Source organism: Numida meleagris, chromosome 3 (assembly GCF_002078875.1).
Source record: "Numida meleagris isolate 19003 breed g44 Domestic line chromosome 3, NumMel1.0, whole genome shotgun sequence".
NCBI classification, from domain to species: domain Eukaryota; kingdom Metazoa; phylum Chordata; class Aves; order Galliformes; family Numididae; genus Numida; species Numida meleagris.
Genome location: NC_034411.1, coordinates 88,472,231 through 88,488,834, shown reverse-complemented (window position 1 = coordinate 88,488,834; position 16,604 = coordinate 88,472,231). Strand labels below are relative to the sequence as shown.

Sequence of the window (16,604 nt, the reverse complement as noted above, 5' to 3'; positions counted from 1 at the left end):
TGTTCCTCCATGATATAATGTTTGATCAATGCATATTGCAAAAATATCATCAAGCTCAGAACCCATAAGCACTTAGGCGGTCCAGGTAGTTACGTACATTTTGTTGTTGATTAATTTATTCTCACCTGACTGAAAACAAGTAAACCCTTTCTACAGTTATAAACCAGTTCCTGGGTTGCAGAGTGAATTGTAGGTGAGAGTGAGTGAAATAAAGTAGCGGCTCTGCTGAGGACTATAGAATTTCATTCTTTTTTTCTCCCCTTGCTTATGTATTTTAGACACTAGGTAGTAAATTACTTTCCAAAATGCTTGAGAGAGTCAGAGGGACCATGCTAGGTCATCTCTCATGCTGGATCATGCTTTCATAGGGATTTTGAATTTAATTGTTGTACTTCTAGTGACTGGCAAAATGGCAAGACTGCGCATTGGTTTTTGGAGTCCTCTTGTGGCTGCAGAAATAAAAACTTTAGCTATTAAAATAAGGTGCCCTTAACCAGTTGCTGTCAGTATTCTGAAAAATTTTTTGGCACTTGGATCTATGATCTTTTTGACCACATTTGTTTTAAAGGCAGATTTCATACTGCAGCATGGAGAATTTTGCTATGGGTGTAAGTTTTTGTTGTTGAAACTCTGTGGGGAAAAAATGAAACAAGTTGACAAATGAACCCTAGAGAATGACAGAAGTACCCAGGCAAATGAATGGCTTACTTCGATCAAATAGTTTTGTGGGTGAATATGCCTCCCCACAAAACATTGGCTACGCATCTGTTGAGGCTTTGCTTAAGCAAAATGTTCTGCTCTCTTCCATGGGAGGTGCTGGAGCAGGTGATGACGTTTCACTTTTGTCCTGCAAAGGAGGGACACAGGTGGGGGTGAGATTCTAGCAGTCCTTATCAGCACTGAGTAATGTCACTTTCGAGGCTTTGTGTTTGATAAGAGTGGGCAGAGACAGATGGTGAAAGCAAGGTGCGGTGGGAGTTGGTTTCTTAAGGACAGCTCACATCCTGCTCCTGGCTTCCTGGTGCCAGCTTGGAGGCACCTGAAGAAAACTCATTGCTGCCTCCAGAGTGAGCACTGGCTTTCCCTGGGGGCTTCTTGTTCCTAGCTGTAAGATGGCTAAATCAGCATGTAGTGCTTTCCTAGTGTGTTTTGTTAGCCCCATGTCATCAGTGCTATTTATTTGCTTCTGGCTATGTAGGATGGCAAGGCAAGGCAAGGCAAGCAGTACCACCAAGTATGGGGAGGGGATTTTTTGGTGATGCATCTATTGAACTATATCTTCCAATGGAATCATTTGGATTGCTGGGATATAGCAGGCTCAGACCTCTCAGACTCAGTTTACCATAATGTTAAAAAATACATTTCTTGTTTTTATCCTCAAATGCATTCAGGCTTTGGAGAAAATTTGGGAGTCTCCAGCTCTTTGTACAAGACATGTCAAGCTCTCAATAGCTGCTTCCTCATACCTAAGGCAGAGCCTCGCTGTGCATGTAACATTTCTCTCTTTCCACGCCCGCTATCCTGCTCTGTGAGTATTTACAGAGTGAGCTGGGAGGGCCGGGAGTGACGGTGGCAGCTGTGGGTACTGCACAGGAATGTGGGCCTGCTGCTGCCAGGACTGGCTCCTGCCCTCGGTGCCCGGCCGGCTGTGAGGTAAGCGGCCTTTGTCCACGGCTTCCCAGCAAACCATGAGCTGGGTCTTGGTGCTTCTTGGGATGTGTGCACCACACACTTTGGGCAACATGCCCAGATGGGAGGTGTCCCTGCCCACAGCAGCAGGTGGACGAGATGGTCGCTGCGGGCCCTTCCCGCCCACTGTGCTGTGTTGGTGCCATGTGGGGCGTGCTGGGGAGCGTGGGGAAGGCAGTGGGGTGGCACCTGAGGGGAGATGGAAAGCTCTGCACATCGGCTCTACCCAGCCTCTAGCTGCAAGGCAGGGAGAGCCTACTCGAGGCTTGTTTTTAGTTTTATTTATTCTTTTAACTTTTTAAAATTTTGTTGGTGTAAACACATGGCAGAAACCATCTGTCCAGATCAGACCTCTCAGAACTGAGGTAATTTCAGTGTTAGCTTTTTTTACCTGATACGTGTGTATTAAGAAGGTGTCTTTGAGCTGTGTGTAGCAGGACTGAACGTGTCGGGAGCAGAATTAATGCTTCTAATCGCTGAATGCTGATGGCCAGCTTACAGGAACAGTGGTTTGGGACAGCCGCATAGGCTGTGCTTGCTGGCAGTCCAGGGCTGCAGCACTGTCAGGCTGGAAATGAAAACGTGCAAACTGAAAAAAAAGCCAACCCAAACCTACAGTAGCTATGTGAGTGACAGCACAGCTCCGAGGGGCACACAGAGGTGATGATGATCACCTGCGTTCTTTTCCAAGAAGAACAGATTAAGTGAGCACAGAACACGTCTGCTTAAATTGTTTATTTACACAGTGCTACTATTTTGGATTTTCAGTGGTTTCTTCTTACAAAAAACCCACAAGCCTTCCCCATCTCTTGGCCTCCTGTTAGGTCCTGCTCTGAGAAGAAAAACAGGTGCTGAGAGATCAGTGACTGCAGTACAAAGGAGTAATTGAAAATAACACGGTCGTTTAGGCGACATCTGTACATGCATTTTACTCAGCACCTGTTTGCTGTGTTTGCCACTGAGAAGTAAAACAGGAAATATAAAGTTCCTAACAGTGTCTTAGAAAGTCCTCAGAGTAAAATAACCATTATTCCCATGTAGGAATAAGAAATGTACTCCCATCATTATCTTAAATTATTTCTCGTAGAGCAGTCTTCCTCCAGGTTTAATGCTGAAGCCTCGCACTGCATCAGGTGCAGTAGATAGCAGGGTGTCAGCCTTTCTGTGCTCCTTGTGCAGCAGCATCCAGGCCATGGAACAGCCTTGCATCCAGTGCTTCTTGTGCTCCCTGTTTTAGTGGGATGGCATGAAATTGGTGCTGTGTTTTGTTGCATGTTCAGCTTTTTGGCTCCCATTCCCATCACCAATGCAGTCTGCTCCAGCTCACTAGTATTTGGACCATCTGCAGTGCACAAAATACAGGTTACCAATCACTAGATATGGATCAGTTAGGTCTTTCCCTATCTCAGTATTTTAATTTTCACTTTTTTTTTTCCTTATGAAATCCCCTGTTCAGATTGTAGCAAACAGTGAAAAATAAGGCATTAATTCTTTTCTTGAGAATGCTATTAGAAACGTGTTGCAAGAATGATTAGGAAAAAAAGCACTTGTAAAGCTGACTACTCTCATCAGGAGATCTCATGGTGGAATTGCTATGAGTAGTCACTTCAGAGCCACTTCCTTGGGTCATTCTGTTGTGGTTGCCTTTGATGTCCACACAGGTGAGCTGATACATGAAAACAGTGAAAGACTGTGGAAGCAGGGGGGGCTGTGGAGGATGGAGAACTCCAGGAACATGTAACAGCACTGGAGACTTGGCTGAGCACAACCGGCTGAGTGCTTCCATTTGAGATGCTCTGTCCTTGTCAGTGATGGAAAACTGTTACAAATTGACAGATTAACAACAGTGGAGGCACCGTAGGTTTTCTGTGTGCTGTAGGTAATGGTGGTAACAGGATGGTAGAGTTTTCCCATCCACTTGGCTGTGAAGTCTCTGCTTAGGTAAAGACCAGGGAGAAAATAGGGACCACCTTCGTGGTGTGCTTAATTGCGGGTGCTACTCCCTGGTGGGGTTCATTTAATGCCTTGGGGACAAACTTGCCCCCTTACAGCAGGGTAACATAACGGATTTGGAAGATGTTAAGTGGTGCAAAGACATTATGCAGCTCCCTCACCACAAAGATAAGTTTCAGCTGCACAAAGAATATTTTGGAGATATGAACTTCTTGATAGTTTGCATTTCTGCTGAGGAGCAGACAAGCATGATAACTTTCCTCGGTGTATTGTGTCACTTCTTGTTCCCTTTATCCCAGCATTTCCAGGAGACTCAGCGGGGTGTATTTTTACTCCTGTGACATCAAGCACATATTTATTCCCTCTGTTTAATGCAGCCCATGTAGGTTTGCCTGCCTCTTTGTTGTGCTTCCCTGCTCTCACTGTTGCTGGCTGCCTTATGCTTCTGAAAACAAAGGTAAAAGAGAGAGAAAAGAAAAATAATTGTCATCGTTGTAACTTTTGCTTCGTTCTGAACAAAGTTTCAGAGCAGGAGTGCTGTAAGTTGCCTTTTTTTTGTTTGTTTTGTTACCTTTTCATATGTAAGCTGTAGGGGCTGTTGCGTATTGACTGCTTGAGCTGCCTCTTCTTCCTATCCGAGGCTCCAAGGGCTGTGTGAGTACAGCGCCTGTCAGGAAACAAGCAGGGTGGAAAGGAGTGTGCCTGGCTCTGGCTGTCATTTCCACACAGGCAACTGGAAAATGATTGATGGAAAGGGTTTATATTTATTTGTTGTTTAAAGAATCTTTTACTGATGTGCTGAGAGGAAGAGAAGGGAACCAAGTGTCTTGCCTCTGCTAGGGATTTAGTGAGGCACTCAAATGCCAGCTTTATAAAGGGATGTGAATTGCATGATGAAGTGCTGCCCTCCCGCCATTGTTCCCCCTGGCTTCACCGCCCTGAGGCAGGCCCAGGTGCAGCCATTTTGTGCTGGACACACTGAAACACGTCTGCGTTTCCAAAATCCAAGGTACAACATCCTGATGTTAGAAGAGGAGAGCATACTCTGCGTGAACACGTTAGGGTAGCTCAGTCCCAAACACTCACAGAGAAAGATCAGTAAGCACCATTTTAAAATATTCTTCTGTACACTTTCTGTCTCTGCATAACACATACACACAGCTAATCGTATTTGCCATCTTACTTGCTTAATAATCTCCACGAACAAAAGTTAGTGCTACTGAGACATAGCTGTTCTTCAGCTCTTCATTTCCATGGGGTTTTTAAGGGTGAGACTTCTGTAGGGGGGAGAGGATAAGCAGGGAGCAAATGGGGCCAGCAACCAAAATCCCTCTTGAACAAATTGCTGTGGTGCCAAAACCACATTTATTGTTATCGGAGGCAGCTGCCTGCCTTCTCTTCACAGTTCTATTTGTGAACTTTTGACGGCTATAAATGGAAACACACGCTGACCAGAAATCACCACCAGTGCTGCCCGAGACTCCTCTCTCCCGACTTCAAAAGTACAGGGACATCTAACATGTAACCAGCCTAAATCACGTCTGCTCTCCATATTAGAGTCGATTTATTTATTTTTTTTCCCTCTGGGAAATGGAGTTGGGAAAGCATGAAAGAAAAGGAAGAGCAGCCTTAGAAGAAAAGCAAATGGTAAGATATGTCGAGAAATGTTTATGTTTTTTGTCCTGTTTTATGGTGTTTTGTTTTTTTTTTTCATTTAATGACAAGAAAGAAAAGCCAGTCAGTGCTGGTACAAATATATTCCTTCTTCCTTTAACCAGTGACCTTGAAGATTAAAACTTAATTTATGTATTTTAAATTAATTCACATTTCTCTGAAAATTGGGGAAACTTGTCAATGCATTTAGTGAGGTGTGTGTGAAGTGCAAAGAATGCCATCTAGTTCAACAGTGACTGTAGTTTTCTTGTATTGTTTTGAAGGGCTATTTCATGTCTTTGCACATTACTTTTCACAACTTTAAGTCAATAAATGAAAGAGGAAATTATTTGTCTTCCTCTGGATCTTACTGAAGTGTGACCAAAGTAAGTTATTAAGAGAAAGTGAAAACAATCAAAACACAGTTTGCTGGTAATTAGTGTAGGCTTGAAACACAGTGTATAACGTGCCTTGCTTAAGCAAGGTTATTTTTTTGATGTCATGAAAAGGGCATTTCTTTATTGACTTGGCACAGCTGTGAAGAAAGGTGGCCATCATTCTTGAGAAACAAATTAGCACTGAATTTTTTAGCACTTACCTTAGATAGTGGTGGTGTTGGATTGGTTTGGGTTCGCAGTGGGCTAGTGTTTGCTTTTGTTTAGCTGTGATGTTTGCCTCTACTAGCCTGTTCAAGTGAGACTTTGAAAGCTTGTGTGTTAGTCAACAGTTTTAAATAGGGTGCATTGGGTAGGAGATACGGGAAGTGCTGAAACAAAATAAGGACTTGGCCTTAAAATACCTTTTCTTTTTTAAGTAGTATCTGAAAGAGTACTGCTGAAGTTTCAGTTTGAACTCATAGTACGAATATTATCTTATGTTTTACCTGGTTGTTTTTTTTTTTTATCAATACATTAACACTTTCAACAAATACTTTTTTTGTGTGTATATGTGTGTGTGTGTGGTTGATATGTAAAAAATAAAGAAAACTCTTTGTAAGAAAAAGCAATTATAAAACTCACAAAAGATTCAGGAAAGCATTCAAAGAAATCTTGAAAATTTCATTCTAGCTCATGTGTGGGGAAGATGCATAGCAGTGTAATTAGATAACAGTATTATCTAACTGCAGGTTGCATCCTGATGCACAAAGAATTAAGCAGACAAAGCACGCATCAATCTTCTGATGACTTTGTGTGCATCATTTACTAATTCAGAGAATGGCATGCTGAAGAAAAAAGAAGAATCCTGCTGACCAGAGCCATGCTAACAGGCTTGGGGCTAGCTGCTTGCTTCAGAGCTGAAGGTGCTGAGCTCAGGGGAGTCCCTGAGATGAGCTACAGGTCACAGCCTCATGGGGTGAGGGAGGAGGCCCCTCCCGTACCTGATGGCTGTCATGGCTCTGTGCTGGCAGCAGATGAATGCCCTGGCTTGGTGCTCATCCTTCCCATGCCTCAGTCTCCTTCCAGCCCAGGCCCATCCTTGCCTCCATCCTCTTCCTCTCCTGTTCTCCTTGCCTGTTTAATCTTAACACTTTTGATGCGGATCACCAGATGGATTTCACTTTGTCCCAATGTATATCCTGGTTTTGCACCTCCTGGGCTTTTATTGATTCTTCCCTTTTCTCTTTGTTACATGCATACCAGTTCAATATTTGAATGCTGCATGGGAACAGTGTCAATCTGTGATACAGATACTATTTGTATATGTGTTGCTGATATCTGTTCTCTTATTTAACTTCAACATGACAAATACTTTACATATTTAATATAGGCACTGTGGAGTGTTTGTTTTCATTCTTATATACTATAAACGGGATGATAAACTATCATCCTGTTATACATATATAAATTATGTGTTTTTTATGAGTCATAGGAGCATAGGATAACTCATGTGGAGGGGCTTCAGGAAGTCTCTACCCAGCCTCCTGATAGCAGCTGTGGAGTCAGGCCAGGTTTCTCAGGGCTTTGTACAGTTATGTGTTGAAAACTTCCAAGGTTGTAGGTGGCACAGCCTCCCTGGGCAACCTGCTCCACTGCTGGGCTGTTCTTAGGGAAAAAAGCTTTTTTTCAAAATCTCTCATTTCAATTTATGTCCATTTGTCTTTCCTCCTGCCATCATTTCTGTGAAGATCCCTAGTTCCACCTCCTCAGTAATTTCCCACAGCCACTGGGGCTGCTATTAGATCCCCCTGTAGCCATCTCTTCTCGGGGCTGAAGAAAACTGGCTCCCTCAGACTCTCCTTATTTGGAAATTTCTCCAACCCCCATAGTTTTGGTGGTCTCCACCGAACTTGCTTCCATTTATCAAAGTCTCTCTTCTACTAGTGAGTCCAAAATTGGATGCCATATTGTAGATGCAATTTAGTGAGTGCCAAATACAGGAGGATGATCCTTTGAGACCAATTCTGGAGTGAACTCCAGTTGTGCTGTATTGCAGCACAATACCCCAGTGTCACCCTTGCTGGCCTTTCCTCTGCTCCTGACTCACAAGCTCTTGCCAAGCACTGTTGCGCAACCATACATGAGTTTCCCACATCCAAAGTGCTGCTACACAGGGAAGGATCCTCTCCCTCTTAAATTCCTTAGCTGTCTTTCTGAGGATCTTCTATCCAGCTATTGCAGCATTATAGCCATGTGAGCTCTCCTACCACATCGTAGTTATTTCTGCAGTGTTATAGTTCTGTGACCAGCAGGTCAAGGGAGGTGATTCTGCCCCTTTACTCTGCTCTTGTGAGACTCCACCCGGACTACTGTGCCCAGTTCTGAGGCCTCCAGCACAAGAAGAGCATTGAGCTGTTGGAGCAGGTCCAGAGGAATGCCACGAAGATGATCAGAGGGTTGGAGCACCTCTGCTACAAGGACAGGCTGAGAGAGCTGGGGCTCTTCAGCCTGGAGAAGAGAAGACTTAGGGGGAACCTTATAGTGGCTTTCCGGTAACTGAAGGGGGCCTACTGGAAAGCTGGGGAGGGACTTTTTATAAGGGCATGTAGCGACAGGACGAGGGCAAATGAGTTTAAACTGGAAGAGGGCAGATTTAGACTAGATATTAGGAAGAAATTATTTACTGTGAGGGTGGTGAGACACTGGAACAGGTTGCCGAGAGGGGCTGTGGATGCCCCCTACATGAAGATGCTCAGTGCCAGGCTGGATGGGGCTTTGAGCAACCTGGTCTAGAGGGAGGTGTACCTGCCTGTAGCAGGGGAATTGGAACTAGATGATTTTAAAGGTCCCTTCCAACCCAAACCATTCTATGATTCTATGTGTGTTTGTGTGCATGTGAGATAAACCTTGGTTTTGTATACTTTCTTAGAAATTTTTTTACCTGCTTACTAAAGAACAAAGACCTAATCCAGTCTGTATCGTCTTGAAAATATTCTGATTGAAGAGTTTCCATTAAATAGCTCATGCTGGTATGCAAGGATAACCTTGCAGACAGTTTTATTAACTAGTATTGTACCTTTATATTCACTACTTTCTGTGGATGAGATAAATAATATGAAATTCTCTACTGCTCCAGGCTATTTCACATAATATTTGTGAAATATCTTGTTAAAGAGTTCTTGTCCTTGCTTCCTGGAGGAAGATTCCCTGTCAGCCAGAATCCAGAAGATATTCTTTGTGTTGAGTCGACTGTGGAAATGGAAGATAATGGAGGTCCTGTTTTGTGACGGGAAAATGGAATGACTCACTGTCAAATAGATTGGACTAAGCAGATGAACTGAATTTTCCTTTCTATACTTTTGCTATTAGAAGAGCTCAAAAAGACAGAATAATTCTAGTGTTTCCATATTGGATTGACAGCTTAGCTCAAAATAGTCTATTTACATTCAGAAGTCCTCTGCCATTAATGCATATTGCATCTGTTATTTGAAAAGATTTTAATTATATTTCACACTTGTCTGTTTCCTGTTTGATCTTACCTCTCTTCATTAAAATGTAACATGTTAAGTATTGCATTTAAAATAATTTGTATATTGGTATGGTAACAGGGAACATTCAGTCTTTATACTTTAGTATGCATTATAAGTTGCTTTTTTTTTTTTACTTTGTCATTTCATTAAATATTGATAAAGTAAAGATAATCATGTAGAGGAAATAAATTAAACCAAACAGATGCTTGACACTAATGCTTGAAAGGGCATTAAGATAAGCTTTTGGATGTCAGTGTGCACTCTGTAAGAAAGGACCGCAAGACTTAATTCAGAGAACTATCATTTGCATTCTATAAAAAATACGTAGACAGCTCCAACAGGACGAGGCAGTATGGATCAAACCCACCTACATCAAACAACAATTGGTATTTTCACAGTGGTAGCAAAAGAAGGATCCAGTCCCTGTCAAGATCAGATCCTCTCTGTGGGAAGTGCTGTGGTGCAGACTCCTCCAAGGGGATGGTCCATTTCCTGAGGTTTGCAACTTAAAGGAACCCAATTGGGAATGCACTGCTTAGAGAAAGTTTAATATGTGTATACATTTATATCATTTGTGTTCATTTTTTGCTCTAGAGGTAGTTTGTGACCTCCTCTTGCAGCTTCTGTCATGCAGCCGAGTTCAGTAAGGTGAACCATCATCCTTATGCCATTCTGTGCTGCCATGTCCCAGATTTCAGCAGCCTCTACTATAAGGGATGGTCGTGGGAATGGTCGTGGGAGACACTTTCAAATATCCTTCAGCTTTGAAGAGCAGGACTGAGGCTTCGCCATGGCTTTGCAGGAAGCGACCAATGAGATCCTAGTACATCAGCAGTCTCCTCTCAGTGTGCAGGTATAATGAGATGGCTGAGACAGCACTGCAGCTACAGCACCACTGTGTTTCTTGATGAGAGATGAAGTGTTGCTGCAGAGGCATGGATTGCTCCAGCAGGTGATCACTGTGGAGGAGGAAGAACTAAACTTGAAGGCTGCAAGTAGCAGCATATTTTTATCACTGTTGATGTGACATTAACCAGGACCAGTGCAAGTGAGAAGCACCAACTGTTGGTCTTGCCTCTGCTCTAACCCCTGACAGTTAGCTCTCAAACTTCAGTTTACACTTCCTTTTCCTTAATCTAATGCCAATCATACAGAGGCATTGCTAGAATGCACGAAGTGGGCTTTAGATGCTTCAGTGGAAAAAGTTATCTTGGAGAGGTGTCGCCAGTGCATTTTTGGCAGGAGGTTCTATGAAACGTTACCATGCAGTCTCATGCAGAGATTCAGAAGGGGAGCGAGCAGATTGCTGCAGAGACTTCAATGTGATGATGAAAGAGGCTTTTTAGGAACAAATAACCTTTGTGTATTTTAACTTTTTGAAGTGAGGAAAAGAATGAGCCCCTGTAACCGCTGCATCAGCTGCTGCAATTCAAATGACTGCATTTTGAGGGTGGCAGCAAAAAGAGGAGTATCAGCACTGAGATGCAGTCTGTGCTGATGGATTAAAATAGTACTGGAAAATGTTTTTAGGCACTGGAACTCTTGTATTCAGTGACACTGAAAGATTGATCTGCGGTAAGTTTGGTTTGGTCCTTGCCTGAATGGTACCGTTTCCACAAATTAGTTTGAATATAGAGACTGTTACTGAGAAAAATAATGTGTTTTCTGAAGATATCCCTCAGGAATATGGTATTGAGTTGTGGGTGACACTTGGGAAATGTTTGCTGTTCACTGCTTCTGCTAACACTGACATTCAGAATGGATGCTAGGAAGAGCTGCTTCATTAGAAGGACAGCACAGCATAGGAACAACCATGGAATTTGTGGTCTATCCATCCTGGGAGGATTTCAGGACCCAACTGGGTGCAGATATGGCTGACTTGGCTTCGTTTTGGCAGTAGTCTTGCTTTGAGATGGATGCTGGACTGAGTTACTCCTGACAGTATCTTCCAAACAACATTTCTTTCATTCTTCTATTTTGAAGTGGCACTACTGCATTTCTCAGGAAACATGATAATACCTTTCTCCATCTACAAGGCACCTTTAACACATTTAACATCGATACACGATGAGACCATCCTCGTCAATAAAGACTCCTCACTCTTCCAAAAAAAAAAAAAAAAAAGTTACTGCTTTCAGTTCACTGCCCTTTAAATTCCAAAAGCACTCAATATAATAAACCAGTGGCATTACATCTGTTACTTTGATGTGAATTCTTGGAAACAGAACTACTTGACAATAAACAGAATGAAAGGGAACAAGTGAGTCACGAGAAAGGGAGAAAGAAGGTGGACCTTAAAACAACTAGTCTTCTGGGGCAACCAGCAGATCAGCAATAACGTGTTTCCATGTTTGCTTTTTATCAACTATGAAAGACATAATATTTCAATATGTTTCATATTCTACTCTCTGGAGACAACATTAAATTACTGGTAATTAATGACTGCTTCTCAGAATTACATCCCTAAATGTACTTTAAACATTGAGTCTAAACACCTTAAGCACTATGTCCAGAAAATAACACCAAATTATTTTGAAGGAAAATTACCAAAACCTTAGGACGTTTGTTCTGCTTGTTTTTCAATTAATTCCATTGTTGTGGCAACAATGATGCAGTGGCTTCATAGATATTTTTCAAAAAAAGAATGAATTAACTTTATCAGGACATTTTATCAAAAATCTTCCCCAATGAAGGGAATAGAGATTTTTAAATTCCTTTCCCTCTTCCTCTACCTTGCCCTTTCTGTTCCCCTTTCCCTTTCCCCTTCACCTACCCCCCTCCCTTCCCCTTCCTTCATGATTATGAAAGTATTTTTTTCCTAAAAAGATAACAAATGGAACAGTGTCTGGTAGCCCTCATTTCCTAAAACCATCTAAAACCTTTGATTGCTGTTTATTCTACTTTATAGGTAAGCATTATCCTGACTGCCTATGCTCTTCTGCATCAATGGAGCAGAACTGCAGCTTTTCTTTCCTCGGTGGTCTTCTGAAAGCCTGCTGTAGGGCGCATCATGATAGGACCTTTTTCTTGGGCTACAGAAAGTCACAGGAATATTTTAGCATGTCAACAGTTATTGCAACACCGCCCTGCAAAACATTATTGCACAGCAAAATCTGCAGGCCAGCCTTTATTTGGAAGTTGCAGGCTTTCCATTTTGCTTCTGCGTTTTCACAGGAACTTCTTGTTCATATCTAAATGTTCTTGGGTTTAATTTACTTATTATTATTATTATTTACATGATTCCCACGAGATAGCTGTATTATCAAATGTGTACTCCAGCAGTAAAGCTACATCTTCTTTTTTTTTTTTTTTTTGGTGGTGGCAACCTTGGCAACAGATCTACTGACTATGGTGTTTTAAGATAAGATTGATCTTGTTTCCATATGATGGTCACACAGAACACCTTTCTGCGTTAAATATTTCATTGTTGAGAGTTGACTGATAGGTTTTCCAAATGACTGATGGTGACATGCAGTACAGACTGCAAGATACTTTCTGATGGCATTTTTGCTACATTTGTCTCTACCTGGTAGGCTTAAAACGATTAATTAAATATAGATTCAACTAGGGAGTATCAATTTTTGAAGAAAAAGGGACAAAAGCAGATTTTATGAATTTAGATGAAACATTTATTTTGGTCAATAGCTTTTAGCTTGTTCAGTATTCTGAAAAGTGCAAAGCAATGGGTTGAAGATTTTCTTATCTAGAATGATAAAAAAAAGAATGTATTGATGCTCCAGAACTGACATATTTACAGAAATCCAAAAACACTCTCTGTCTCCATGAGACAGAAATTGAATCTTTAGCATTCTGTCTTTGCTATTTTGTATTTTCTATCTTAATCATGGTGAAAATTTGGAAATCAAACAAGGGAAAAACGATAGGGATTTTGAAACACTTCATTCTTAAAGGATGTGAAATAAACCAATTGGATTCACTTGAGCCACTTACAACTGAGACTTTTGGAAAGAGCCATAGAAATTTGTTTACATGTTCAATGGATTTTAAATTGTTTTTGTAGTGGTTTCATATATCTCATAAAAATTTACTGACAGCACATCACCATTTTACTGCTACTTAAATATCGCTGTTGGTGATTTCATATAATAAGTCTAGAAAAATTAGATTTTCAGCTTCAAGCAAGAGCTGTGACATTTAATATTTCCTAAGCGCATCTTGAAATAGATCCAGATCAAAAGCCAGAACTAAGTGATAATCAGGCAAAGAGATGGTAATTCTTAGCAAAACTTCCAAGCCAAAACTCTGTTCTCTCTGTCACTCTGAGACAAGAATAACAAAATGCAGATAGATAAGTATTTGTCTTTAAAGTCTGAGCAGAGAAAAGGTTATACATCTTCTCTCTTCTGTTCTTTGAAAGGTAAAATTTTCAGTAACGTTATGAAGCTGATATCATTTGAAAATAGAGCAGTTTTCATTCTAGTTATGTTATTTGCAATCTATTAGGTAAACTGACACTGATATTTGCATACATTAAAAATTTCTCAAGAAACTGTCAGTGTTTTACTTGTTGGGAGCGAAGCAGTAAAGTCTTAACAAGAAAAGTTAGGGTTTTTTGGTTATTTGTTGCAGGGTAGGTTAGTTTATAGTGTCTTTTCTGGGACAGAAAGTCTATAAGTCTATGTGCTGAGGGACTGCAATAATAAATTATTCCTGTAACCAAGTTAAACTACAGTTCTTCCCCTGCTTCTGAGGAGCAGAAGTCAGGGCTAAGAGGGTTGAGGTTGCTAACCTTGCCAATGACTTGCAGTGACTCAATGCTGCATCATACAATAAATTGCCTGGCGTTTTCAGGAGCTCTTGTATTTATGGCTTCTAAGAATCCTCCACTGAAAAAAAATACACTTTAGGGTTTGGAAATTAAGATTATCTGAGAAAATTTAATTTTCCCTTTGCTTTATTCCTAAGCGTTATGACACAAATGTCGGTAACAGGATTACAGGCTATTTCTTTATTCTCAAATGATGATTCTGCTTAGGAATTGCATCCAACAGTTACATCAGGGTATCATGTGATCAGAACAAAACCGTGGTTATCTTCACTAGTTTTATAAATAAAATGCATTAAAATGAAACTTAATATTTCATCCTTCTATTTCCAGCTGGATGTTTTTTACGTTTTTCAGAGCATCTGTTTCCTGTCAAATGCTGAAAACATAGGCCAAGTGGCTGAGGCATCCAAAGACAAGGAACTGTGACGTTTGCACCCTCCCACAGAATGCCAGTCAAAGGGATGAGTTGGGAAAATGGCTCTACACACTGAAAAGAGCTCTGAGGAATTAGCCACCGCAGGAAGGGTCATGGTCAAGGCCCCTAAACTAGGGACAAGGTTAAGCTGTTTCAAAATGTGTGGATAGTAGGCATTATTTAGTTATTTGCCTAATAGCAGTAATTAGACCACTTGGCTCCATGGGAATGCTATGAAGGGCTTGAGTACTGCAGGTGTTAGTGTCGTGAAAATATCTGGTAAATGAATTTCATGATGGTCTCTGCAGTGTAGGGGTTGGGAAGAGTGTGATATCAAGCACTGAAGTATCAGGATGTGCTTTGATGATTAATGTTGATTGTCAGAGCATACTGTGTGTAGCAATTATTATCACAAACTTCTGAAAATTTAGAACTTCATCTCATTTAAAATTTTCACCTTAGTATTCTGAAAACACATCATTTTTCTATTTCTGCATAAATTTCTTGATAATAATTCTTGATGATAAATGCTCTTAAGAGCAGGATAACTTACATACTCTTATTTTGGTGTATGTTGTAGATCTCTTGTAAAACTCTACTTGTCTATGAAATTGCTTATTGTTAGTATTATTTTTCCCATGTTCTGCTTTTACTGTTTCTCATACAAAATATTACAGATTTACATATGTCTTCGTTAATGATGCAGGAGAAGGTTTAAATATTTTGGTCATCTTCATTTAGACCTAAACAAAAACAACTTGTTCCAATAGAACAATGTTCTCTAAAACAATGTCATTTGCATGGAATGTGAATAGTGGGCAATCAATCTCAGAGATATCTCAGGCTAGCTGTTGCTCAGCTCTGTAGCTGTTTGTCTTCTTCCTAAGTGCAGAGATATATCATCCTCAATGGATTGTAGCTATCTTAATTGTAATGTCTGTGCGAAGGTACAACTCCTAAGCAGTTAGGCAGTAGCTTCTATGTAGTGCAAGAATGTATCAAATATTTATTTCATGTGAATGCTTTAGATGGTTAAGTCAATGACCCCAAAGAGATTTAAGTCCCTTTAAAAGCAGATAACCCATTTTAATCAATATCTGAGGGACTCATAAATTTCCAGTAAATCTGTAGTTACTTGTATATCTCTATCTTTATGCATACTAACTGTATTAGATAAATTGATGATCTGTGCAACATAAGAATGAAATATTTCCTTACTGCAGAACAGGCACCAAGCCATAAAGAACATTTTTTTTTTGTATTTAGCTAAGTAAATAAAGGAAGTATTTGTAGAAGGATGTGTAAACTGAGCTGACAATCTGTTTTGAAAAACAGTTTTCCCTTTCAAAGCTGAATCCAGAGATATTTTGAAGTATTATTAGGTGTTTCTAGGTTCAGTACAACAGCCTTTGTGCTCAAAAGAAGAAACCATGACTTGCTCAGAGTGTGGCTGAAAGAATCTTACTTTTCTGAGGCATGTCCTAGCCTCATTTGCTTTTTATCAGGAACGGGTGGGAATTTTGAGGGAAATTCTAGTGCTCAAGCTTGTTGAATGTGGAGTAAACTGTCAGATAATATTCAGGATTCAAAATGTTTTCAGTTTGGAAAGCAGTGGAAATGCAGAATCTTTGTGGTGTAATAAAATAGTAATTATCTTTGCATCATCATAAGGATCACTAATATTGCAATTTTATATGATGTCTGGTGCAATTTCACCCATGAATCATCTACATCAGGGCTTCTTAGCTCAAGGTTATGAGCAAATATGTGATGAAAGACTACTCGTCTCCAGAGCACAAGCTATTGTACTCTCACTTCTTCATCTGAATTCTTTGTAAATGTCATTCAAGTCAATTTCAGATGTTCATTTTAAGCTCCCACTGAATATATGTATAAAAACCCCTACTTTGTATGATCTTGAAGCAATCTTTAGAAGACTGCAATCAGTTCGTTTTTTCTTCTAATTTCTGGCTGAACACCCCAACATTTGTCATATTATTGAATTAGTTGTCTCATTAAATGCATATTAGTTAAAATGTGTGCATTTTATAAGCAAACCATTCCCATATAATACACTTATGTGTACTAGCATGTTGTTATGTTTTGAAGCGCTTTTAATGAAGTTTTAAATGTTAAGTTGCATCATAAGTTTAAGATGATTTCTTCCTTATTGCTCTCATGCTCAAGGAACATATCTG

At 40.4% G+C, this 16,604-nt stretch overlaps 1 protein-coding gene across 1 annotated transcript in view; it reads left to right on the top strand.

Annotated features, from left to right (window-relative positions):
• Positions 675-16,604, top strand: part of MLIP (muscular LMNA interacting protein) — a 104,935-nt gene continuing 89,005 nt past the window's right edge. The window contains exons 1-2 of the mRNA XM_021392017.1: positions 675-825; positions 1,499-1,653. Of these exons, the coding sequence (XP_021247692.1) occupies positions 675-825; positions 1,499-1,653 (306 nt within the window). The remainder of the gene's footprint in view (positions 826-1,498; positions 1,654-16,604) is intronic.